General features: G+C 40.6%; 1 protein-coding gene across 1 annotated transcript in view; it reads right to left on the bottom strand.

Annotated features, from left to right (window-relative positions):
* CD109 (CD109 molecule) overlaps positions 1-26,080 on the bottom strand; it is a 138,414-nt gene that overhangs the window by 39,864 nt on the left and 72,470 nt on the right. Inside the window, exons 10-21 of the mRNA XM_070376204.1 lie at positions 25,770-25,879; positions 22,977-23,201; positions 22,074-22,175; positions 21,924-21,986; positions 19,844-20,020; positions 15,724-15,876; positions 11,273-11,347; positions 10,638-10,698; positions 6,007-6,148; positions 4,826-4,943; positions 2,845-2,958; positions 637-855 (exon numbers count right to left, since the gene is read on the bottom strand). Coding sequence (XP_070232305.1) covers positions 637-855; positions 2,845-2,958; positions 4,826-4,943; positions 6,007-6,148; positions 10,638-10,698; positions 11,273-11,347; positions 15,724-15,876; positions 19,844-20,020; positions 21,924-21,986; positions 22,074-22,175; positions 22,977-23,201; positions 25,770-25,879 — 1,559 coding nt within the window. The remainder of the gene's footprint in view (positions 1-636; positions 856-2,844; positions 2,959-4,825; positions 4,944-6,006; positions 6,149-10,637; positions 10,699-11,272; positions 11,348-15,723; positions 15,877-19,843; positions 20,021-21,923; positions 21,987-22,073; positions 22,176-22,976; positions 23,202-25,769; positions 25,880-26,080) is intronic.

Here is a 26,080-nt window from a genome sequence, read left to right as displayed (position 1 = left end):
GTGTATGGTTAGATAAGTGCCTACAAGGTCTTGGTTCAAACCCATTAATAAATTTTTACTTTCTCTTTAAATTAGAGAAAATAGTTCACAGAATGGCAATGGAAATGATAAAGGAGAAGATGAAAAGGGGATGAAAAACCCTCTGAAATAGGTCCTTTTATTATTTAAAGACAGAGATTAAATACCTTGTCCAAAGGCACCCTTGACAGAGCTGGGATGAAATCCAGGGCTGCCTCCCTCCAGAACACCAGTGCTTATTCACTATGCTGAGTTGCCTTTTTGTGCATCCTGTCTTCTCTGGAAAAAACCTACAAAACCTATTCTACCTGTACTGAGGAATTCAAAAATTCAAAATCTATATATCAACTTGGCACAATTTAACAGGATTCCAATGTCACATAGAGTGTAAATATAACCTGCTTTATAATCATACTAAAAATTTGAATAAGACATTGGCAATTACCTCCAATTGCGTGATATATTTTTACATTTAGATGAGAAAAACATTAGGCATTCCTGGAGGGTGGAGAAGATGTCCTACTAGGTCTTGAAAACAAATTTAACCATGAGAAAAACCATCTTCTGCTTCCTTTCCAATTCTGTATTTCCATTTCGTTTTAGGCTTCAAATATTTACCTTCACTAAAATCCTCTGGGTGACGGCATCAGAAGCAGCAGGTGAAACAGCTGTGACCGTGATGGGCACTTCCCCGAGACGTGTTGGCCTGATCGGGAAAAGAACAGTTGCCCCATCCCCACTGGGAACCAGAATGGTCTGTTGGTGTCCCGTGGCATTTATTTCGTTCGAAGCCATTAGAATATCAAATGCATCACTTTTCTCAATGATTACCTTAACCTGGAAGAAAAAAAAAAAAGTCATCAAAGGTTCTGTATAATAAATTGCTCCTCAGTAAAATGCTGCTTTGTGCATACATGCTAAGTCGCTTCAGTCGACTCTTTGCAATCCTATGGACTGCAGCCCGCCAGGCTCCTCTGTCCATGGGATTCTGCAGGCAAGAATACTGGAGTGGGTTGCCATACCCTTTTAATTGCAGTTAAATCTGTGAGGCCCAAGATTAGAGAAAAACGAGACAGAAAGGTTCAGCCAAGAAGAGCGTGTAGAGGTACAGGAAAAACCGAGTGCTTTCCCACACTTTTTCCACCTACCTCAAGACAAGTGGGGAAATGGCATTCTTCAAGTCTAACATTAAACTCCCACTAACACTAAATTCTCTCATTTTCTGAGAGCTGGGTTATTTCATGTCATGGTACTACCACCAGCCTGACTCAGCTGTGTCATCCTGGGACACTAGTCCCTTTAGAAAAACCTGAGGCAAACAGGATGAAATGTTATTACACTCATTGAGAATCTCTGCTAAAATTATTCCAAGAGAAGTATGACTCAGACACTAGTCCTGAAGCACATGTTGGTTGTAAACTTTCATAGAGTACATCAAAGTTGCCAGGCTCATCAAGAAGAGTATTTCTCCAGATCTTAGACTTTACAAATTGTTTTTCCCACTTATTTTCTCATCTGTTTATCAAAATATTTCTTATCTAACAGATGAGTAAACTGCAATTAAGTTACTTGTTCTTAAGTGGACAAGCTAGATACTGGATCTGGGCCTTCTGACTCCAGATCTTTTGCTCTTTACACTATACCATGTTGAGAAAATTAAAAAGTAAAATTAGAAAATAAGAATCAGTTTATTCTCTAGCTGCTGCTGCTGGTAAGTCGCTTCAGTCATGTCCGAGTCTGTGCGACCCCATAGACGGAAGCCCACCAGGCTCCCCTGTCCCTGGGATTCTCCAGGCAAGAACACTGGAGTGGGTTACCACTTCCTTCTCCAATGCATGAAAGTGAAAAGTGAAAGGGAAGTCGCTCAGTCGTGTCCGACTCTTAGCGACCCCATGGACTACAGCCTACCAGGCTCCTCCATCCATGGGATTTTCCAGACAAGAGTACTGGAGGGGGGTGCCATTGGACATAGTGCTTAAAGAGATGATGGCATTTTCGGGTAGTAAGGTTAATTACAGTCCCTAGTCTTGGTCGGGTTGGGGTGAGAATCATTTCATTAGCACCACTATGGGCACATCACAAACAGTGGGCCTACCCCTGCCCTACAGGGAACTGACTGGCTGAGGTGACACCAGACCATGACTCAAAAATCAAAGCCTTGGAAACACAATACATTAACACAGGAGCTCAACCCAGTGCCCTGTGATAACCTAGAGGGGTGGGATGGTGGGGGGCGGGGAGGGTCCAAGAGAGAGGGGACATATGTATATCTATGGCTGATTCATGTTGATGCATGGCAGAAACCAACACAACATTGTAAAGCAATTATTCTCCATTTAAAAATAGATTTAAAAAAAAGAAAACACTGTACAAATATGGGGACCGCAAGCCTAACAGCATGAGTGAGATGCCTCAAGGAAGACACCTTAGTTCCAAACCAGTCCTTGAAAGGAATAAATCCTCGCCAGTTTCAGTGGGCACTCAATGGCAGTGTGAAGTGGTAAGACATTCTCCGTGTGGGAGTACAGTATGGGAAAAATGTGGGGAGAAAGGGGCAGGAAAGAGGAAGAGAGATGCCAAGAAATGAACTTGTGGGACTAAAGCAGAGAACTCGCACTAGAAATTAAGGGGAAAACGTCTGGACATGCCAGCAATATCCTTCAACATTAATAAGCTGAAGAAATGGTGGGCAAAGTACGGCTATTTTCAATATTCCAGAAATGCATACACTTTTTAGATGCCCAAACACTACATAACCCAATGCCAGCATGTTTTCTTCATTTTTTCCTGACATGTAAATGATGAACAAACCTTTTAGCACATTACCTCAGTGGCATCTTTCAAATAATTGAATATGGTTACTTCCAAAGCAAATTCTTCACCTCTGATGACAGAGTATGGAAGATTCAAAAAAATGAAAAATGGTTGGAAGGCTTGGAGCTGGAAAGAACACAATGAATACAGATTTTAAAGTCCAGAGCTTCACACTTTACACACTTAAATCTCACAAAACCTACGACACTTATTAGTAGCTTCACATAGAAATGTCCTCTTGCCTACCAACAGAAAACAGCAACCTATCCTAAACAAATAGGGGCATACTGCTGTGATTTATAACACAGTAATCACTATGTTTTATGAAACTCCTACTAGGAACCAGGGACCTTAAATTATTTCATCACACCTATGCAGGCAGGTGTTACAGTCATATTTTACAGGAAAGAAACCTGAAGCTCAGCCACCTCTGTAACTGGTACAAGAGCACGCTGCTGGCAAGTCCAAGAGCCAGAACTGGATCCCGCCATGTCTGAGGCCATAGCCAGGCTCCTCTTCTACTACTCTGCCATGCCAATTCCATCATTCTGCTTTTAAAGCCGCTGCCCAAATGAAACAGCATCTGTCTTAGACTCCTGTGAAAAGTAAATGACCTTTTTTTGTCTACTACCCTATGGACTGTAGCCCGCCAGGCTCCTCTGTCCATGGAATTCTCCAGGCAAGAATACTGGAGTGGGTAGCCATTCCCTTCTCCAGGAGATCTTCCTGACTCAGGGATCAAACTGGGGTCTCCTGGAGTGCAGGAAGATTCTTTACTGTCTGAGCTACCAGGGAAGCCCAACATATAAACATATACATATATGTTGGTCACCTAAACTCTGATAGTGTTGGCCAAGCTTCTCACTGGCAGCAGTTAATTCTCTCCTAGAAGTTTATTTGGAAATCTGTGGCAGTCTCAGACTGTCACAGTGAGTGCTCTTGGCACTTAGCAGGGAAGGTCTGCATGCTCTGGACAGTCCCTGACAATGAAGAACTGTCCTGTGTTCCTCATGATTCTTAAATGTCCTTTCATGTAGATAAAGCACCTGGTTATAATAACCTGGACTTAAAACCTAATGACAACACATATATAAACCCAAAGCATCTATCAATATATAACTATTTTGTAAGTCAAGAGGAAACTGCCCTTTGTTTTGTAACTTCACCAAAACTTCTTCACTATTTCAAAACTTTACATCACCACAGGCAGCACCACTCAAGGTTTTTGCATTGCTAAAATAATACATGTATATCAAATTGCATTTTGCAGCTGTTGCACACAAGGTGATTCTATATACTGCATATATATTCAAATATGTTACTAGGCTTTCTTGTGCAACTATGCCTGCCCACTTACATACTAAAAAGTATATTATTTTATTATACATTACTTTCCTTTTATTTCTCCTTGGTATTTCACTTAGGACATCTTATTGATTGTTTTAATTAAGTATGAAGGTATATTAAATTTTCTATGCATTTCATTTGCATAGATGGTTGAGGGACAAAACAAAATAAAACCGTTTTTATTTTTTTATGTTTTTAAAAACCGGCTTCAGATATGACAGAGCTGAAAGCTACTGGTCTAAGACCAATCACAGTCATTATATTCCTCTTGTCAGTGATGGTTTAGGAAGTGACATGGGATATAATTTGACCAAAGAGTTGTGAAGGAATGTTTGCTAGGGGACATTCTGAGTTCTGCTCGTCTTTAAAGAGGGCATTCTCTCTCTTCTGGCCTTTGGAAGTGATTGGACTCAGTCAATACTAAACTTACTATCCAAATCTCAATACAGAGCTAGCACAGTTAACAGTTTAATACAGTTCACACTTGAAAATGTAAAACAGATGAAAAACAAAAAGGAAACACCAAGAAATCTCCAAACTATGATCAACATCATAAGCAATCACTTTTTTAAAATCCACTGAGGAGTTGACACTCTCTTCACTTCGTGGCATTGTACCATCTATAAGCAGCTCTTTGGTACACTACCTCCACTGGAGCAGTTGTTAGTCCAAGACCTAAATCCTCAGAGATCACAAAAGCAGTTGCAACCCAAGAAGTGATAGAATCAGGCACAGTAACTTCGAATTCTTGGTAAATCCTGGAACTGAAGTCAAGATAAACATAAAAGTCACAAAACCAAGAACAGACACACTTCAAAATAAGCCAACGTAACCTAAACCATGTTTTGGAAGAATTTTCGTGTTTTGGGAAATTTTAATTTTCCAAATAATATATGTATCTAGATTTTTTTAAAGATTTAAGCATAAAATAATACATTCCAAGTTCTCAAGGAACAGGTCATAATAAGGTCATAACACTGCAAACTGATCCATATTCCAATAAAAATCTTTCTACAATATTTATATCTTCAAGACAAGCATCATTTTCAAAAATTTTATGTAGATAATAAATACCCTTTTCCAAATTTAACTCCCATTTGTCTCCCTCAATATGCATAAAAGTTTCCCTCTGTATTCTTGTCAATGCTGTTATTTGTTTTTGGAGGTGTGACTCGTGTCTTATTTCAAGTTTCCATAAATAGCTGACTCACAATATATGCAGATTTCATGATTTACTTGTTGAGTCATCACGCCAGGTAGCACAGAGTTTGTTAGCTAAGCTGAATTCTTTTCAAGACCCACACCTCTTCTGCCTGTGGCTCACAGGGATGTTTAATGGGGCATCACAAGGCAGAAGGAACAATCATGAGCGCATCCCACCCCAAGCAACAACGGAACTCCCAGCAGTCTTCCCCCAGTGAGAGCCATGCGACTTTAAGGAAATTAAAATCATCCTTCTTTAGAAAAGGCCTGTCTTCTCCTTGATGATACTCTTACTGTCACAATTCACATACAGCTATATTAAATACTATGCATGCGTGTGTTCAGTTGCTCAGCTGTGTTCAACTCTCTGTAACCCCATAGACTATAGCCCACCAGGTTCCTCCATCCAAAGGATTTTCCAGGCAAGAATAGTGGAGTGGGTTGCCATTTCCTTCTCCAATTAAATACTATATTTAGATACAATTAATATCATTCTTTAAAAACTCTTGGTCTATTTAGTTCTTTATCACACTATGTTTATACTGAAACGTTAGAAAGAGGGCAAAACTTACTTAAAACTAAGACCAAACAAAATATATTCAGACAAAGAACTTTAATCTGTACCCCATGTTGGTGTCTAGCCAAATCCAAGTCTCTGGAAAATGCTTTCGCACACGTGGACTGCTACCCAGAGAAAAGTCATGAAGATCTACCAAGTAGCCTTCATTTTCATCCACAAACCTCTCAGCCAACTCTACGCTGTCATCTAAAAATAAACATTGACAACTGTTAGGGGAAAGTCACGGTAGATAATGTTCATAAACCTAGTCCACAGAATTACAGCATCTCTCAGCTGACAAGGCCTTTACAGTTTATCTTCTCCAATCCTTCTCATTTGCCACCCGAGACCCACAGAAGTCGTGTGACTTACCCCAAGCCACATGGTCACTTATGGCAGAGCTGGGAAAAAAAGTTCTCTGGCCCTACAACCAATACCTAAAAAACTACTTGCAGTTCAGCTGCAAAAAAATACGTTAAATCCCATTTTTAAACGTTACCTCCAATTCTGCTATTCTCTTCTTAGATTCCTAGTGCTGAATGCCTTTGGCTATACCTGCCACTGCTGCTGCTACAAAAATCCAGCTTATTAGCTTTTTTTCTTACAAAACAGTCACATTGATACACAGATACTGGATCACCTATCTCTATTCTTTCAACTTTTCTATAAGCCTAAAACTATTTCAAAACAAAACGTTAAAAAATAAAATTATACTGAAGAAGTTACCAAAGATTCAAAGATGAATGCAATGAGCTCCACCCACTGTCTACGGAGAAGGCAAACAAATACATGAGTGACAGTCCACTCAGGCAAAACGTCCACCGTGCAGAGAAGAGCTGGTTTTACATAGAAACTGAATAATGAAGAGGGTGCGGCTAGAAAAAAAAATCCATCTTGTGTTGTTTATTGCATTACATTTTCCTTACATCTTCAGATAAAGAGTATCCCATACAAGAGGGGGAAAGAAAAGTAAGCTAAGTACAAAGGCATGTCCAGAATATGACAGTGCTTATTAGGGGAGAGTGGCATAAAATGAGAACAGAAAGAATGTCTGGGTCCAGATTTTAAAATATCAGTTATCCCATGCTGAAGGACTTGGGCTTGATCCTTTAAGCAGTGATGATCTACTGAAGGTTTTAAATTAGAAACATGATCTATTCCATGTTTTACAGTGGTAACTCTGGTCTCAGTGAGAATAGTGGTTTAGAGATGGGGGAATGGACGCAGGAGAAACAGAAGGTTCCCGCACTGCCCAGGAGCCGGGGCCCAGCAGAGGAGAGGAAGGACAGCCTTAAGATAACTCTGCTCGGCCTCCCAGTTGGATGAGCTCTGTGTGTGCCCACCGCACTCTCCCTCCCCATCACACCCCTCAGCACACTCTTCTACCTGTGTGTTGGTTTGCCCTACTATGCTATGCTATACTAAGTCACTTCAGTCGTGTCCGACTCTGTGTGACCCCATAGACGGCAGCCACCAGGCTCCCCCGTCCCTGGGATTCTACAGGCAAGAACACTGGAGTGGGTTGCCATTTCCTTCTCCAATGCATGAAAGTGAAAAGTGAAAGTGAAGTCGCTCAGTCGTGTCTGACTCTTAGCGACACCATGGACTGCGGCCTACCAGGCTCCTCCATCCATGGGATTATCCAGGCAAGAGTACTGGAGTGGGGTGCCATTGCCTTCTCCGTGGTTTGCCCTACTAGACCAAGCTTGAACTTCCATTGCTTCCTACATGCCAGGCACATATGAGTATCATCTACTGATAATAGGTAATTGCAGATTTCTGAGTACCAAACAAGTGCGAGGCACTTTGCATGCTTCTGGATTTAAACTCCTAACAGCCCTGTAATAGAGGCAACATTATTAGTGCTTATAATTTAAGGAGAAACCTGAGGTTTAGGGAGCTTAATGAATTTTCTCAGTGTCATAAAGCCAGGGTTGAAAGTCAGAAGTATTTCTTGGTAAATTCCTTTCTTAGTCACTATGCTGTTCTGCATCTGGCAGAGAGGAAGGAACCAAGGATGCGTTTCGGGTTTCTGATGCAAACACGTGGGTACATGATGATTTCATTAACAGATATATGGAATCGTATCAACTCAAGGGCTCATATATTAGTCAAATCATATTAGGGAAGAGCAATGGTTTGTGACACATAGAATTTAAGGTATTTGTGGGGCATCAGGGTGCAGAATCAGGAGGGGTAAGATAAACAGTCAAGTTGTTCCAGAGTTGAACTTAATGGGGAAGGTGTCAGGGAAGGACCAGGCACTAGGGAAGAATTCTACCAAACTGACTGACCAAGTGGTCCCAGTTGTTGCTGTTGTGTTGTTGTTTAGTCGTGTTCCAGCTCTTTGGAACCCCGTGGACGGTAGCCCACCAGGCTCCTCTCTCCATGGGATTTCCCAGGCCAGAATACTGGAATGGATTGCCGTTTCCTTCTCCAGGGGATTTTCCCTATCCAGGGATCAAACCTGCATCTCCTGCATTGGCAGGCAGTTTCTTTACCACTGAGCCACCTGGGAAGCCCATGGTCCAGGTACTAGGGGCAAATATGGGCAGAAGGAGTCAGTGACCAGAAATAACCAGGAGAGGTCAAAACCAAAGAAGACACTTAACAGAATTGGGGGAGTGAGGGCACATACAAAGTAGAAGGACAGGCATTTGAAATGTTAGGGGTAGATCCATGGTAGGTGATGACATGACCTTATGACCACTGTTGCCATGGTGATGTTCATTTGATAGTGCATAGTAGACGGGCCACCCACACATTCAAATCCCCCAAGAAGACAAAGCAGTCAGACTCTGAATCTTCCGTGAGAGTCATTAATATAGACAGAGGGAAAAGGAAAGTAGGCGACTGAATGTTCATTAAAGGATATGTGATTGAAATTTTTGAGTTTCAAATGATAAGGGGCTTCTAACTGAGGACTGCTGAACAGCGGTCTTGAAGTAGCCAAGAAAATACTGAACTCTATACACCTACTGGGGGTGGGGGGCTTCCCTGGTGGCTCAATGGTAAAGAATTCACCAGCCAATGCAGGAGATGGATGTGGGTTTGATCCCTGGGTCAGGAAGATCCCCTGGAGAAGGAAATGGCAACCCATTCCAGTCTTCTTGCCTGGGAAATTCCATGCACACAGGAGCCTGGCAGGCTATAGTCCATGGGGTCCCAAAAAGAGTCAGACATGCCTTAGCAGCTAAACAACAACATGCACCTTCAGACCATGAACCAGAAGAGAGGCAGAAAAATTAATGTCAATTACTTGAAGGTTTCCAGGAACATAATATACCAGTAACAGTATCAGGTTTCTTCTGTTACAGTGAAAAGGTAGAAGGTTCTCAGAAAGGGTAAAGATTACAGTGAGTGTTACTAACAATAGAATGAGTATGGTAGTGAGCACCAGGATTTGATAAGTAAACATAAACAAAGATGGGTAAAAGCTGAGACCAACAGAGAGAGCATGGAAAATCAGATTGGCTGGAAGGCTGCCTAGGATAAATGATTATATGAAGAAAGCTACAAGTGCCATGTGTCTTTAATCACAGAGATCATAATGACTTCATAAAATCTTTAAGAATATAAAATTGTTCTTAAAACTTCAGGACAGAGGCTCAGGTGTCCTACAGTGTCAAGAACCAACCCCAAAATGGAGAGTCTGGAGTTTAGTGGGGGAACATGGGGTAGAAATTCGTGGATAGCAACTATGATAGTTCTGTAGTCTTTCGAGATGATTTCGTATCATTTTACCTGAAAGAAGTGAGAACAGCTTCTAGGATTAATCATTCTCATTTATATATTTCCTTCAGTCAAAATATTTTATGGGGACCTCCCTGGTGGTCCAGTGGCTAAGAATCCACCTTGCTATGCCGGGGACAGGAGTTCGATCCCTGGTCCAGGAACTAAGATCCCACGTGCTATGGAGCAACTAAGCCCCCACACCACAACTACCGAGGCTGCGTGACACAGCTAGAGAGTCCTTGCACCACACAAAGGATCCCACATGTTGTGACAAAGGCCCCGCGTAGTGCAACTAAGACCCGACACAGTCTAATCAATCAGTTAATTTTTTAAAAGAAGTTAAAATGAACAATTCAAGTAAAACGCTTTATGAATTTTCCTTAAAGCACATCCTTTAATTAGTTGGGTGGTCAACTCTACTTAGCAATCCAGGGAATGGGAATGTGCGATGTGATCCTGCCTGAGAAGAATGCAGACTGAGAAGGTGTGTGTGTGTGAGTATGTGTGAGTGTGTGTGTGTGTGTGTGTGTGTGGACAGCATACTTCGTGGCATCTCGGCTATTTTCTAGGTGAACAATAAAAAGCTAGAGAACAGAAATGTTTCAAAAACATGTTGCCTCCTTTTGACTAATTCCAAAGTAACATCACAGTTTACAATACAAATTGGAGGCATAAGATCTTTCAATATGTCCAGAAATATAACCATGTCAAAAAGTTACAGAGAGAAAATGGAAAGTAATCATTAGAAACATCTACACAGGAGCTGAAGAACATTCCATGTCATGGCCCAGATGTACTTCCAAGTACATTAAACTCCAAACACTATAGGATAAGAGAACAGAAAATGAAAATTACAATATCCATAATCAACCAGAATGTACGCATACTTACATAAGTAACTATAAATACCTGAGATGAATGACTTAATTACTTAAAAAGCACTTTGCCTGATTTCACTTACAAACGCCATCAATGTAATCCTTCACAAGGTTTGCATCCGTCAATACCCAGAGGCCACACTCCTAGAAAGAAACATTTTCATTTTCTTTTAAAATAAATAAACTTTTAAATAAATGCCCTCTAAATTGTCAGTTGCCTCTACCTCTAATTCACTCTTGCTGTTTTGTTTTTGAGTTGCATGTGAAAATATCTCCTTTTGCTTTTTTAACTCTTGCTCATTTTTGAGAGTTTAAACACATACATGAGTTTACAGTCTCTCACAACAAGACACACAGACACGCACACAAGCACACAAACACACACTCTCACATGCAGAAAGAGCTATTTCAAAGTCAAGGAAAGTGATAGAAAGAAATTACTTGTTTAATGGTAATTCCATTATTTCTCTAATGATGAATTTACTCATTTGCTTTTAAGACTAGAAGGATGACCATCTTTCAATTTCAAATTACACTTATATAACACACTGCACTTCAGCAACACATATTGGCAAAACTAATACAATATTGTACAGTTTAAAAATAAAATAAAATTAAAAAAAAAACATTTCATAATTCAGATCATTAATTCTGAAATTAGTTTTGTAGCAGTAAATATATTAATATCTTTTCAAATTATATAGCAAACTAAACATACCTGAAAGACTGCAAAAGAATTCATGAACATGCCTAAATAATATCCTGTGTTATAAAGTTCCAATTCATGGACCACCTAAGAAGAAGATAAAATATACAGAATGAAAGCATTCGTATCAGTGTGTTCTGCCCTCTCAACATTTCTGATATGTACTGTGAATAACAGACAGGTACACATGCTTATCAAATGTGCTACATCAAATAGACCATATGCTTATCAAATTTGAAAATGACACAAATGGAGAAATAATGATTATGTCAATGCCATGTTCATAATTCAATCAGCCAAAAATACACTTCTTCTTTAAACTTATTTTATTCTGTTCAGTAATCAAGAGTTCCTAAGAAGTGTGGGCTTGTTGACAAAGCCAACACGTAGAGATCAACATTAAAAATGACTCGTACTTTTGACAAAGATAAATAGCGTCAGTGTGATGGTTAACAAAGACCTTAAAAAATATCAGCTAGGAATCTGAGTCAGTTCTAGCGAGGTGGATGAATCTAGAGCCAGTTATACAGAGTGAAGTTAAGTCAGAAAGAGAAAAATTAATTAATGCATATTTATGAAATCTATAAAAATGCTACTGATGAACCCATTTGCAGAGCAGGAATAGAGATGCAGACACAGAAAACAGATTTGTAGACACAGTGGGCAAAGGCAAGGCTGGGATAAACTGAAAGAGTAGCTTTGAAACATACACATAACCATGTGTAAAACAGATAGCTTGTGGGAAGGTGCTGTGTGACACAGGGAGCTTAACCAAGTGCCCTGTGATGACCCAGAGGGGTGGACAGGGGATGCGGTGGGAGGGAGGGCCAAGAGGGAGGGAACACATGTATACTTATGGCTGATTCACGTTGTAAAACAATTATCCTTCAACTAAAAATAAAGTAAAAAAACATTTTTCTAAGTGAAATAAAGCAGATACAAAAGGACAAATATTGCATGATTCCACTCATGTGAAATATCTAGAATAAGCAAATTCATAAGATCAGAATTTGATTAGAGGTTACCCGTGTTGCAAAGGGAAGGAGGTAATGAAGAGTTATTGCTTCAGGGTCACAGAGTCTCTATTTAGAATGATGAAAATTTTGGAAATAAACAGTGATGATGGTTGTACAATATTACGAATAATTAATACCACTGAACTACACTTTTAAAAATGGTTAAAATGGAAAATTTCATGTTATATATATTTTACTATGGTAAAAAAAAGTTAGGATATTATAACTTTTTGGTAACTATTTTGATACATTTACCTCAATTACATTAGCATTAAGATTGGGAAATTAAGACAGGGAAAAGAATTATGGAAGATTCTAAGTTTAAAAACATATCAAGTTTAACATTAAACACCCAAACCACTGCTTCTGCTTTACTAAAAACAGCACTGCTACACCCATGGTAAGGAAACATGATGCTAGAATAGGCATCAAGAAGAAAGCAACAGAATGAGAAAACAGAAAATTTCATAATATCTCAACAAGCTGGCCAGTACAGTTAGCCCAACTACAGTCAATGAAGCCAGAGCCAGATAGGATGGAGAGGCAAGTTTTTCATTCCATAACTCAAACTCTGCCACAGAAGACCTATATGTGCAATGCAGGTGTGAATCAATGGAATTATCTAGGAAGAAGCATCTCTTGCATAAGGAAGAGAGATGCTCTTGTTCTCACTGGTTCAGTGAGAAAGCTGCAGCAAGGGAAGTCTGCAATCTGTAGATTAGTCCTGGAAGATCTGAGACACTTAAATTATTCCAAGGCATTGACAAGTCTCTGGACAACACATATAAATTTAACAAAAATGAAAGAAAGGAAAATGGTCCATTATCATAGGCTCCTGACTCCTTCCTCTAGAGCCAACACTAGAGAAATATGAAAAGCAAGCAAGAAACTTATATGAGTAGAACAAGAAAACCCTCGGAAGAGCGAAGGGTATCTCCAGTTGGTGTGCTGGAGGAAGCAGATGGCAGAAAACTGATACACGCAGCAGTCTGGAAGAGGCTTTTAAATTCTACTTGTGCTTCTCTTCAGGAGGTAGCCTTAGGACAATCATTCCTGGCAAATCACTGCCCAAACCAGCAGGCAGCAGGCAGGCAGTCCGCTGATAATACCAGGATAATAACGGCCAGGATAATTCCAAGTTAGCACCTCTGCCCTTCTGGTGTGAAAGAACCAGGAAACATTTAGACAGACCCCTGGCCTTCAAGCATTCACTTTTCCTCCCCGCCTCCTCCCACCCCTCCGAGCTGGTGGGTCATCACCTCAGGAGACTACCTCTTCCTGGGCTGCTTTTCCCGAGGAGCTTAAAAATGAACCACTGGGTGGAAGGGGACAGCACACAGAGAGAATCAAGAGTAGTTCTCTAGTCCCTGAAGCTCAACCCATCCCCTCTCTTTAAACTGACAAGAGTTACAAGGGTTGGAGCCTGGTGTTCAGCCTTCCCCAACAGACAGAACAGCTGCCAAATCAACTAGATATCCAACTGGATATCCAAACTATATCCAACAAGTATAGTTTCCATAAAAGACATCCAACTGGACAACATACAGCATGTGAGCTGAATACTGAAAAGTCAGCTCAAGAATTTAAAATAAACATAGTCAATACAAACAAGAGAAAATATTAGCAATATAAAACAAGGAAAAAAAACAGATGAAAATAATAATTAACAATATAATAGCTGATATAAAAGTAGGGTATCTACCAACTGAAAGAGTCAACTGAGGAACTCACCCAAAGAAATACAGACAAGACAGACGAAAGAGACAAAAAAGCATAAAACAAAAAGCTAAGAAATATGGAGGAAAAAAAGTAGAAGTACTAATCTCTGCCAATCTCTGAAAAGGAGAAGAAACGGAAAGAAGAGGAACTATAGGAAGAAATAATTTCCAGAATCAAAAAATTAAGGGACAGCATAGACTGAACAGGCAATTCACCATGACAAAGAACTAAAATTCTATACAACAGCAATATGATCTGGCCAGGGCTGGGGAAGGAGATGGGGACAGGGAGCAACGAAAAAGATGTGTAAGAATATGAGGGCACACCAAAATGCTTGACTTGTCAGATAAAGATACAAAAGAAAAACAATAAGGATAAAAAAAATATGAGCACAATTCATGAGATAAGGACATCTATCATGGGAACAAAAATAGGATGTGTAACTTCCAAAACCATGGAAAGAAGAATGAAAAGAAACAAAAAGGAAATAGTCTAAATTATCAAATTAAAAAGCAGAAACAAGTCCTAATTAGAACAAGGACTAATTTGTAAATGGGTTAAATAAGTTTATTAAGATACTGTCAGATTAGATTTTTTTTAAAAAACCAAAATACAATAATATAATGTCTACAAGATATACTTAAAAACTTACAGAAGGTTGAAAATAAAAAGATGGAAAAGCATACCAGTCAAGTGTGAAACAAAAGAAAGCCGGGATAGCAATCTTATATATGAGAGGATTTAATGTAAATGCACAGTGAGATACAGAGACAGAGACTCAGGGAGAGCACATGTGTGTGTGTTTCTGTGTGTCCACATATATATGGAAGAAAAAATGAAATAATGTATTTATTAAGATATTTAGCAAGTTGTAAAATGAAAGATACTATCATCAGTTAAATCAAGTGCAAAATGCTATAGATTTTTTAGAATAAATGAATTTAAGTAAAGTCAAGAGAAAAAAAGTGAGTGATGGGTTTTAAAGTTTTTTTTCTTTTAAAGAAAATGAGAAAAATTTGCTGGATAGGCTGAAGAAAAATACATAATTTTTCTCAAATGGACTGATTTTACAACAATATGTCCAAACTAGCCTATACACATATATCTTTCTTCCTGAAGTGCTGTTAATCACTGTAGTTAATCAATCAATGGATATAGTTCATGCAGTCTGCATTTCTACTGCCAAGGATATATAAAGGAGTTACAAATAAAAATTAAATGACTGATGAATAGGGGATTAGCTGATATAACACTAGATGTTCATATATTTCTTGACTTGTACGTTTTCTGAAGATTAACATGATTTCACTCCCTCAACATACTGCAAATTCCTGATTCAGTGAGGACTGTAATTATTTATAACCATCATGTATAACCAAAATAGAAAGCATTTTACAATTACCTAAAGCTCTCTCCAGTGTCATTCATAAATGTGCAAGTCCAATTCCTAGTACTTTCTCAAGTGTCTTCAGTTAAAATATAGTTTGAAAATGAGGGGAAACTCTAGGCGACAATTTTCATGGAAGACAGCAAAGACAGTTGACCACAATAGACTCTTTCAAACATGACAATTGGAATGCAGTTCCCTTTCATTGAGAAGCTTTACTATTACCAACTTATACTTGAAAAATGAAATTTCCTTTAAAGCTTGGAAGTAACAAGGTAAAGTTTCTTTTTTTTCTCTCTCTTTCAATGTGTATTTTAAATGAAAAAAAAGGCTAAACTCACATTTTCCATTGTAATATCATTTGAGACATTCATCAGATTCACACTCTTGTCGACAGCTACAATACCAACTGTTGAATCTGGCTGTGTCACAGAGATCCTGAGAGAGACTTTCTCAGATGGTTCAGCATTGGCTTTACTCCAAAACAGCTGTATCTAAGAAAGTGAAAAAGCAGTATTGATATAATATACTTTTTTGAAGCATTTCATGTCTTATCAATAGCAGATCAATGACAAAATCTAACGAAGAGTCTACACTTGTGTTGGCTCAGGGACATTCCAAAACCATACACAAGTCTTCTCCAGGGAAAGGAGTAAAAACAAACTTCACTCCCACAGTGTTCTCAAGTCATGGAACCTCTCACTGGGGTACATATCAAAGTTTGCCTTCACTTCCCTACCCTTCTTCCCTTTCTCCGTCTCCCACCCCATAGCTGCTAGCGGTACTGAAGAGAAGACAGAGTCTGCCATACGTGGGGAGGGTCAGCATCCATGAGCGAGGACAGGAACGTGCCTGCACGTCGGCCACCTGGACTCAGAAGTGAGCACCTGCAAGTAAGAGCCCCTGGGGACACGCAGAACTGCCTGCGCTGGGCGGGGGTGCCTTTCCCCAGGAGGAGGCCCTCAGACCAACCCCAGTCAGGCCCACTGCTCTGTGCCTCGATGGCTGCCTCAGCTTGCTGTCATTAACCCTCAGCAAAGCATAGTCCTACTGGTACTTCTTAGAGAGCATCAATCCTCTCACCCAGGGCTGGACCTAATGGCTTTGTCAGAAGGCCTCTTCCTCCTAGGAATGTTAACCTTGCCCACCTCTATTCCAACAATCCCATGCCCCAGTGGCTGTACCACCCGATTAACATGGCCTTAATGAACCCCTCAGCTTACCTGAACATTGGACAGGGTTCTACCTAACATTAACCACCTGCTTTCCCTTTCCTTAGAAAATCTGCAATTGTAAATGTTTTCTCTGCTCCTTTGAGATATAAACCTTCTCCCAGCTTCCTGCTAGTTTTACCAGTAGAAATGTCTTTCTCAAAGATCTGGGAGTCATCCTTTTGAAGTGTCGTCATTCAGTCACTCAGTCATGTCCGACCCTTTCCAAGCCCATGGACTGCAGCATCCCGGGCTTCCCTGTCCTACACCATTTCCCTGAGTTTACTCGAACTCATGCCTATTGAGTCAGTGATGCCATCCAACCATTTCATCCTCTGTTGTCCCCTTCTCCTCCTGCCTTCAATCCTTTCCAGCATCAGGATCTTTTCCAATAAGTTAGCTCTTTGCATCAAGTGGCCAAAGTATTGGAGCTTCAGCTTCAGCATCAGTCCTTCCAATGAATATTCAGGGTTGATTTCCTTTAGGATTGGCTGGTTTGATCTCTTTGCAGTCCAAGGGACTCTCAAGAGTCTTCTCCAACACCACAGTTTGAAAGCATCAATTCTTTGGTGCTCAGAATTTTTTATGGTCCAACTCTCATATCCATTGGACCATATATCAACTTCCCAGGTGGCTTAGACAGTAAAGAATCCACCTGCAATGCAGGAGACCTGGGTTTGATCCCTCAGTTGGGAAGATCCCCTGAAAGACATGGCAACCCAATCCAATATTCTTGCCTGGAGAATCCCATGGACAGAGGAGCCTGGTGGGCTACAGTTCATGGGGTTACAAAGAGTCAGACACGACTGAGCAACTAACACTCTCACATCCATATATGACTACTGGGAAAACCGTAACTTTTAGACTATATGGACCTTTGTTAGCAAAGAAATGTCTCTGCTTTTTAATATGCTACTGAGGTTTGTCGTAGCTTTTCTTCCAATGAACAAGCGTCTTTAAATCTCATGGCTGCAGTCACCATCTGCAGTGATTTTGGAGCCCAAGAAAATCAAGTCTGTTGCTGTTTCCATTGTTTCCCCATCTATTTGCCATGAAGTGACGGGACTGGTTGCCATGATCTTAGTTTTCTGAATGCTGAGTTTTAAGCCAGCTTTTTCACTTTGAAGTGTTAATCATCAAGAGCCTTGACTGATCTCCCAGTCTCTGTGGGTGAATAGAAGCCTAACTTACAAACTCATAGATGGCCTGCTCCTATTGACCAACCCCTCCCGCAATGTCCTCCAGTACTTTTCCATTAACTCACCCCCGTATTTAAAAACCTCCCTGCCTTCTGTTTCAGTGGCGTTGAGTTCAGTCTCTCTCCCATATTGCAATAGTCTTAAGTCTTCCTTGCCTGTTTAACAATCTTTTTTTCACTTGCCTCTTGAGCCACTGTGTCAGGTTTACTCTTCTCCACTCATATCTTAAATAAGGTGAAAGGGGAACTTATAATCTGCAAACTTTGCACTTCTCACTCTTTACTCTGCACCTCAGTGACTCCATAGCTCCAAACTGCACTTCTGTGCAGACAATTTCTAAAACTACATCTCTTGCCCTCTACATCCCACCCATTTATTCCACAGTCATTACTGAACATACACAAAGGTTCATTAATTTTCTTGTGTTTAAACGTTTTATTTCCAAATATATAATTTCTTTTGGAGTAAATGTGGTAAACATTATAATATAAAAATTGAGGAATTATCTTTGCAAACACAACCAAAACTAATTTCTTATCGCTCATATCTAAGAAGTTTCTTGGAAGTATGCTATTTATACACTCTGTTTCCTCAAAGCTTCTTACACAGCAACATTTTTTAGAACCTGCTCTCACCTTGAGATGTAGGCCTCCAGGTTTAAGCCTTACTCCTACTTTAAAATTTGCCTTTCTCAGATTAATGGAGTCACTTGAAGTCTAAAATTGTGCTCTGAAACTAACAGAATACAATACTGTTTTTTTAAAATTCTTTTCATAAGACAGAAAATAAGTTTGTATTCTATTTTGACAATAAAAATTAGAGTCAATAGTTCTCAATAAAAAAGACATGGATCGCGACTTCTACTTCCCAAAATTTTTAAAAATTAAGGGAGAAGATGCTACCAGAAGAAGTGTATTCTACAAATCATTACTTTAAAATAATGATTATTTTGCTTCAGAGGTCCTGAGAAGGCAGCAGTCTTTAGTGAGAACAATGGCCCATTTAAATATTCATGAGATAACTGAACTCCACCTGTCAATCTTACAATTAGGTAACTTTTCAGAGTTGGGGCCCAGGGGGGTTTCAGACACAAGCTATACACCTTAGGTTATTAAAAAATCACTGCTGCTGCTACTAAGTCACTTCAGTTGTGTCCGACTCTGTGCGACCCCATAGACGGCAGCCCACCAGGCTCCCCCGTCCCTGGGATTCTCCAGGCAAGAACACTGGAGTGGGTTGCCATTTCCTTCTCCAATGCATGAAAGTGAAAAGTGAAAGTGAAGTCACTCAGTCGTGTCTCTTAGCAACCCCATGGACTGCAGCCCACCAGGCTCCTCCGTCCATGGGATTTTCCAGCAAGAGTACTGGAGTGGGTTGCCATTGCCTTCTCCAATGCATGCATGCATGCTAAGTCGCTTCTGCTGTGTGCCTGATATATCTAAGACTAATCAGAGTTCTCAAAGGTGAGATGAGAATGGAGGAATAGAGAAATATTTTTAAATATCATTTCTGGGATGTAGGAAAAAAAAAAATCACTACTGTGTTTGGAGACCAAACTCCACAGAGATCTCCACATGCAAAGCAGCCAAGCTTATTGCAAATTTGCCCTGGGTTAGTCTCCAGGCTGGTGAAATGGATAAACCAAAGTCCAGCTCTGCTTCCCCGCAACACTGCAGATGGCCACACTCCCTCTTGCAGCCCTCACTTCACTGCCACACCAGTATGAACACCATACACATTCTACATGGCCACACAACTCTGTGCCAGAGCAATACCGACTCCACCGTTTAGAAAATCCTGAGAGGGCTTCGTGGATTTGAATTAAAGTCTTAAAGCCAAGAATAATAATATACACAGAAGACCCACATTGTCCAATCATTCCACATGTGAAAATAGATATATAGTAATTAAATATGAAGAGTTTTATCCATAGTTCTAGAAAAAATATAAATTTATAACCAATTTGTTTTAATGATACTTTTCTAAAGAAATATTACATTTTGCAGACTTTATGAAGTTTTGTTTTTAAACATCATTACCTTAAATCTTACCTTATTTTTAAAAACAAGCTGAACAGGAATTTTCAGAACATCATTTATAATTTCCCCATCATCTTCAATATAATACACAATGATACAGGCTTTTGGGGCCCAAGAATTTTCTGGTATTAAGGAAAAGGTTGTTGAATTTTGCTTGCCTACAGCCACCAACTGTCCCCTGGACACTACCTGAAAAGAAGAGTACACGAATTTCATTTTATGCTAAAGATAATGAGAATCTGAATATCAGCTATGTTTTCATAATTGTAAGCATACATACAAATTCTCGACTTAAGCCAACATCAAATCCTTTTTGAATACACACACCACAAATAAACTTTCCTGACTAACACAGGGAGTATAAGCTGGTCATTAGAAAAGGATAAGACAAAGTAACCATAATTGAGGCAACAGCAACTTGACAGACAAGAATCTATTCCTGAGTTTAAGGAATGCAGAGCATGACTGAGAGAGCTGGATTAGCAAAATTACAAGGCTATGAGGAGCAATTTTTATTTGTTATTTTTCTTACATTTTATAATTTTCTATAATGAACACAGGGCTTCCTGGTGGCTCAGACAGTAAAGAATCTGCTTGCAATACAGGAGACCCAGGTTCAATCCCTGGGTGGGGAAGATCCCCTGGAGGAGGGAATGGCTACCCACTCCAGTATTCTTACCTGGAGAATCCCATGAACAAAGGAACCTGGCTCTGGCGTACAGTCCATGGGGTCACAAAGAGTCAGACATGACTGAGCAACTAACACACACACACATAATGAACATATGTGGCTTACCTCATAAAAATATAAAATTTAAACATAATGCAAGGTGGTTTCATTATTCATCTTAAGTTGGAAATACAAATATAGGTAAAGAAAAAAGATAGTTTGACTTCAGTATAAAATGGGCAGCTTAAAAAGGAATAGACTGATTTACAGCAACACAGAAGCACCTGGTATGATAAGTGAAATAAGTCAAAAAGAGACAGAGAAAAACCATGTGATCTCTCTTCTATGTGGAATCCAAAATATGACACAGAGGACTACCCTGCTGGTCCAGAGTTAAGAATCCGCCTTCCGATGCAAGGCATGCAGGTTTGATCCCTGGTCTGGGAAGATTCCACATGCCAAGGAGCAACTAAGCCCGACCTCAACTACTGAGCCCAGGCACCTAGAGCCGGGGCTCTACAACAGGAGAAGCCATCATAATGAAAAGCCCAAGAACTGCAAGGAACAGTAGCCCCCTCTCACTGGAACTACAGAAAGCCCACGCACAGCAACAAAGACCCAGCACAGTCAAAAATAAACAATTTTTAAAAATTTTTAAAAAGAAACAGAAACAGACTCACAGACGTAGAGAAGAGTCTTGAGGTTGCCAAGGGGGAGGGAGGGCAGAAGGGGGATGGGCTGGGAGGCTGGGCTGCAAACTACCATGTGTAAGATGATAAACGACAAGGACCTACTCTGTAGCACAGGGAGCTATATTCAACATACCATAATACTCCATGATGCAAAAGGAATAAAATGCAAAGTTTTGTAAAGCAAATTTATACACAACTTAGACATAGAAAACTCTGTAAGAATGTATATAAATATTACATCCTGCACATGTATAATATATATTAAGACATGTTTTTTAAAGTGTGAGGCTGAATTTTAAAAATCAGTTAAGTTCAGTTTAAACATAAGATAGACACTATTTCAGATGATTCTACAATAGATCATAAATTTAGATTGTGTAAGAGATTACCAGGGCTTCCCTGGAGGCTCAGTAGTAAAGAATCTACCTGCCAATGCGGGAAACATGGGTTCGATCCCTGGTCGGGGAACATTCTGCATCCTGTGAAGCAACTAAGCCTTTGAACCACAACTACTGAGCCTGTGCTCCAGAATCTGGGAGCCGCAACTACTGAGCCCGGTGCTCAACTAGCGAAGTCCGTGCACCCTAGAGCCTGTGCTGAGCAACGAGAATTCGCCTCAAAAGAAACCCCTGCTCTCTGCAACTAGAGAAAGGCCCTCCCAGCAACGAAGACCCAGCACAGCCAAAAATTAATTTAAAAATAAAGGAAATTATTTTTAAAAAGAGATTACCATGTAGCTTAACTCCTTCAATTGCTTGTTGCCAATAACCACCAACTCAAATGGTGATCCCACCTAGAAAAAAAATTTTAATTAATATATACATATCAATGTCAAGACAGTTCAATTATATTATAATTAACAAATGATTGCAAGCATTACCTTTATATTTTCATCTTTTACTTTGAGCTGGATGTAGGTTTTACTAGGAGACTTAAACATACCATGAACTGCCATGTTACTCACACTATCGAGAAAAGAGGCCTGTAACAAAAGAAAAGGGAGCCATAAAGTTTCATCTTTAGAAGCCTCAGAATAAGGAATGTGACCTGGCTGGACAATCACTGAAAGGCACATTCACTTTCACTTTTCTTCACACAGCAAACAATATATTCCCCAGACACTGGATCTTCATCATTTTGTAGCTTATACTATAAAGAAACTGATAGCTGTAAAACGTGTTAAGACGGTCTTCACCATCATCATCTAAGAGGAAAAAGCACAGTCCTAACTTACTTCCAAAACAAAGGTATGTTCTCAGGAAACACTGTGAGAGGAGAGAAGGAAATGGAAAAGGAATCCTTTCTTCTCCCCGCAACACAGCAAGCAACCGAATCAGCTCGCTCAGTCCACCACTGGGGAGAGGAAAACTCAGAGAGGCCACACTGTGGCGGGGCTGAGTAACCCAGAGAGAGGGAAAGGGAATGGCTGAGGAGTCTCAGTTCAGCAACGGAGTGTAAATGTTAAAAAAAAGAAATTCCCCTTTCATTTTCAGCTCCTGCCAAAATACAATTCCAAATGATTGAAAATCACCTAGCCTGGGAGTTGAGGGTGCTTCTCCATCACTATTTTACCGTGCTCTTCAAAATGAATTCACAAGGAAGCATTCAGTCTAACTCAGCCACCACCGTTAAATCCCTTGTAATCCTTTCTCCCGCTCTTTTAAATAAAAATATGTGTCCACTTCCTGCGCACTTTAACCTCCCAATAAGTTGAGTGCCTACCACCAGACTGCAATTTTAATGTTGTTGTTGCAGTAACATAATGATGAGAAACAAACGGCACCTTCACTTGTAGCTCGCTGGAATCATCCAGGATTGGGAATTCGATCTTGAAGATTCCATTTGCGGGGACAGTATGATTTATGATCTGGACAGCCCCTACTTCCTGATTTTGAGTGTCCCATCTGCTCCAGTACTCAGTATAATTTCTCTGAGTCACCATTAAGACTACATTATTTCTTCTTTCTTCAGGAGTCAGCTGATGACCATCAGAACGGGTTACCTTCACCTAATTGTCAAAAGAAAACACTGTGAACTCAGGTAAACAACAGAAGCAAAGGATTTAAGTTTAATTGAATCCAGTTTCCGTCTGTGCTGTTCCCATGAACCTGAACTCTCAAAAGTCATCAGCAGTTCCCTAATTTCCAGGTTCAGAGGTATCTCCAGGCAGCCTCCACTCCACTTCTTTTGCCTTCCATGGCTCCACAATAACCTCCTTCACTCCACACCAGTTTCTACATCGTATCAGTGTCCGTTTTTGTTCCCCTTCCCTCTCTCGAATTGTGGGAATTTGTCAAAGCCTCGTTATCATTTACCTTCAAAGGTCTCAGCACTCCTGCTGCCATCCTGACCTGGCTCTGGAACTCACACTCAGTACCTCCAAGCCCTCAAGGAAATTTCTACCTGCACACCCCTGTTGTCTCAAATTCAACACATCTAAAACTGGGAAACCATCCTGCCTTTCCCATTTGTACTAATATCACAGTTCTCCAATACTTAACATCTGTGCATATTCCATCCCTGTCCCCACCTTCCGAATCTGATGCCTACCAAGTCCTATACGTCTTTTACAAGCTCTCCACCCACATCCACCACCACGGGGCTCCTGATGTCCTCATGCCAGGGCTACCACCCTCCTCCCACACACAGACCCTACCAGTCACCCTGGAATCCAGCTTTTGCCACATCCCTCCCACGTTCATGAGGCTCCAAGCGCTTCACTGTGTAGAGTAGGTGGGATGCGGAGGACCCTCTGCAATCCCCATGGAGCACATGGGACTCGGAGGACCCTCTGCAATCCCCATGGAGCACGTGGGACGCGGAGGACCCTCTGCAATCCCCGTGGAGCACATGGGACATGCAGGACCCTCTGCAATCCCCGTGGAGCACGTGGGATACGGAGGACCCTCTGCAATCCCCGTGGAGCATGTGGGACCTGGAGGACCCTCTGTAATCCCCGTGGAGCACGTAGGACGCGGAGGACCCTCTGCAATCCCCATGGAGCACGTGGGACCTGGAGGACCCTCTGCAATCCCCAAGCTTCACCTCTTGTTTCCTCTCTGTCCGCTCCCAGACATGAGCTCTCTGCAGCCATTGCCCGGGTCCAGTCACTGACACCTGACTGCACCCTGACTTGCCACCCAAAGCTCTCACCTTGCATGTCTCAGCTCATCTTGTTCCCCGCTCCCTACCCACACACACAAACACTGAAAATGCTGCTGATCTTGCAACCAAGAGCCTAAATCTTCCCCTTCCAATGGCCCCCACCCCATCCCACAGCCAGGTCTTCTTCCCTGAACTCTCTTTGTCCCTCTGTTCATTTGGATGTTACCATGTGCAGATTCCTGGGTGACAATCTCTGCAGATTTCTTTTTAACTATCCTTTCAAACTGTCTGAATTATAAGATTGTTAAAATTAGGAGCTATCTAAAACTTTTTTTTTTCTCACTCGATCACCAGTTTATCATAAAAGGATACTGAGCAAAATGAAAAGGAGCGATGTTCAGGGCAAGGTACCAGGAAAGGACCCTCTCTGAGCACATTCTTTCCCCCAAATCTCCACAGTCACCAACCTGCAAACTCTAAAACTTGTCTTTATCTGCTCAACAAGAACTGACCCTTTTCTCTTTAAACCAGGGACTAGCAAACTATGGCAGGCAGGAAGACCAAATCCAGTCTCTCTTCAGGTTTTACTGGAACATGGCCACCTCCCTGGTTACCAAGTGGCTCTGGCTACTTTCATGTTACAATGTCAGAGTTGCACAGCTGTGACTGAGACCATGTAGCCTGCAAAGCTAAAAATATTTACTATCTCGCCCTTTGCAGAAAGTATTTGCCAGTTTTAAATCCCTATAGAAATGTGTTCATGACACCTTTATCCTGCCTTGAATTACAGCTATGTGTGTATTCCCTTGTCACCATCACAAATACTGACTCCAGGACTGGGACTAGGGTCTTCTTTGGTCAGTGAGCCCCACCCAGCAGCTTGCCTTGCAGACTGTCAAAATTCACTTGGCCAATAAATGTTAACTTGGCCAATATTCTCTCAAAAAACTGAGACAGAATTGATCATTTTTTAACTTTTGCGGGCAGCCTGCAACATGGGGAACCTTAGTTCCCCAGTCAGGGATTGAACCCACGCCCCTGCACTTGGAAGGCAGAGTTTTAACCACTGGACTATAGGAGAAGTCCCAGATTAGATGATCATCTTCAATGCTACATCTTAGACAGAACTAAAATTAGTCATAAAAATCAAACTGAAATTTTGAAACTGAAATTTTTTGACTAGCATCTAAACCCTTCAATTAATTTCTAAACATCTAATTTATATTACTTATTAAATATACTTTGAAGAAAATATATTCTGGAAACTAGTTCTTAAAAATAAATTAGATAAAGGTCATTTGGAAACAATTCTGTGTGCCCCATATATCTGAAGGGGAAAAGTAATTTATCTACTTTGGGCTTAAATTTTTTGAAAAGTACTAAAAGTACTATCACTAAAGTACTCTCTCCTATCCTGTTTCACTAAACTGAACTTACTGCTTTAAGACCATTATTAAACATGCCAACTTACAATGGCTGTGAAGTTGAGAGATGGCTTCAAGACAGTAGCATAGTCAAAGAATTCAATGATGTAATCGTGTTGCTTGAAAAATACATTGGAGCTTGCATTTCTTGAGATACCTGTTTTGGAAATGGCACCATTTAGACAGTAAAAGTAATATATAACCATCAGCTTGATCCACCACATCTCTCCATCTGAGCTACTTCCCAAAGGGTTAGGATATCAGAGCACAGAAGCCTCTTTGGCTTGGCCACAAAAAGGAACATCACTTCTATTATGTCCTCTGTGGATCCCTTCTGAGCGCCTTCAGAGCCCCCCAT

The sequence above is a fragment of the Bos mutus genome, chromosome 9, assembly GCF_027580195.1.
Source record: "Bos mutus isolate GX-2022 chromosome 9, NWIPB_WYAK_1.1, whole genome shotgun sequence".
NCBI classification, from domain to species: domain Eukaryota; kingdom Metazoa; phylum Chordata; class Mammalia; order Artiodactyla; family Bovidae; genus Bos; species Bos mutus.
Note: the sequence above shows the minus strand (reverse complement) of the source record. Positions and strands in the feature narration are given on the sequence as shown.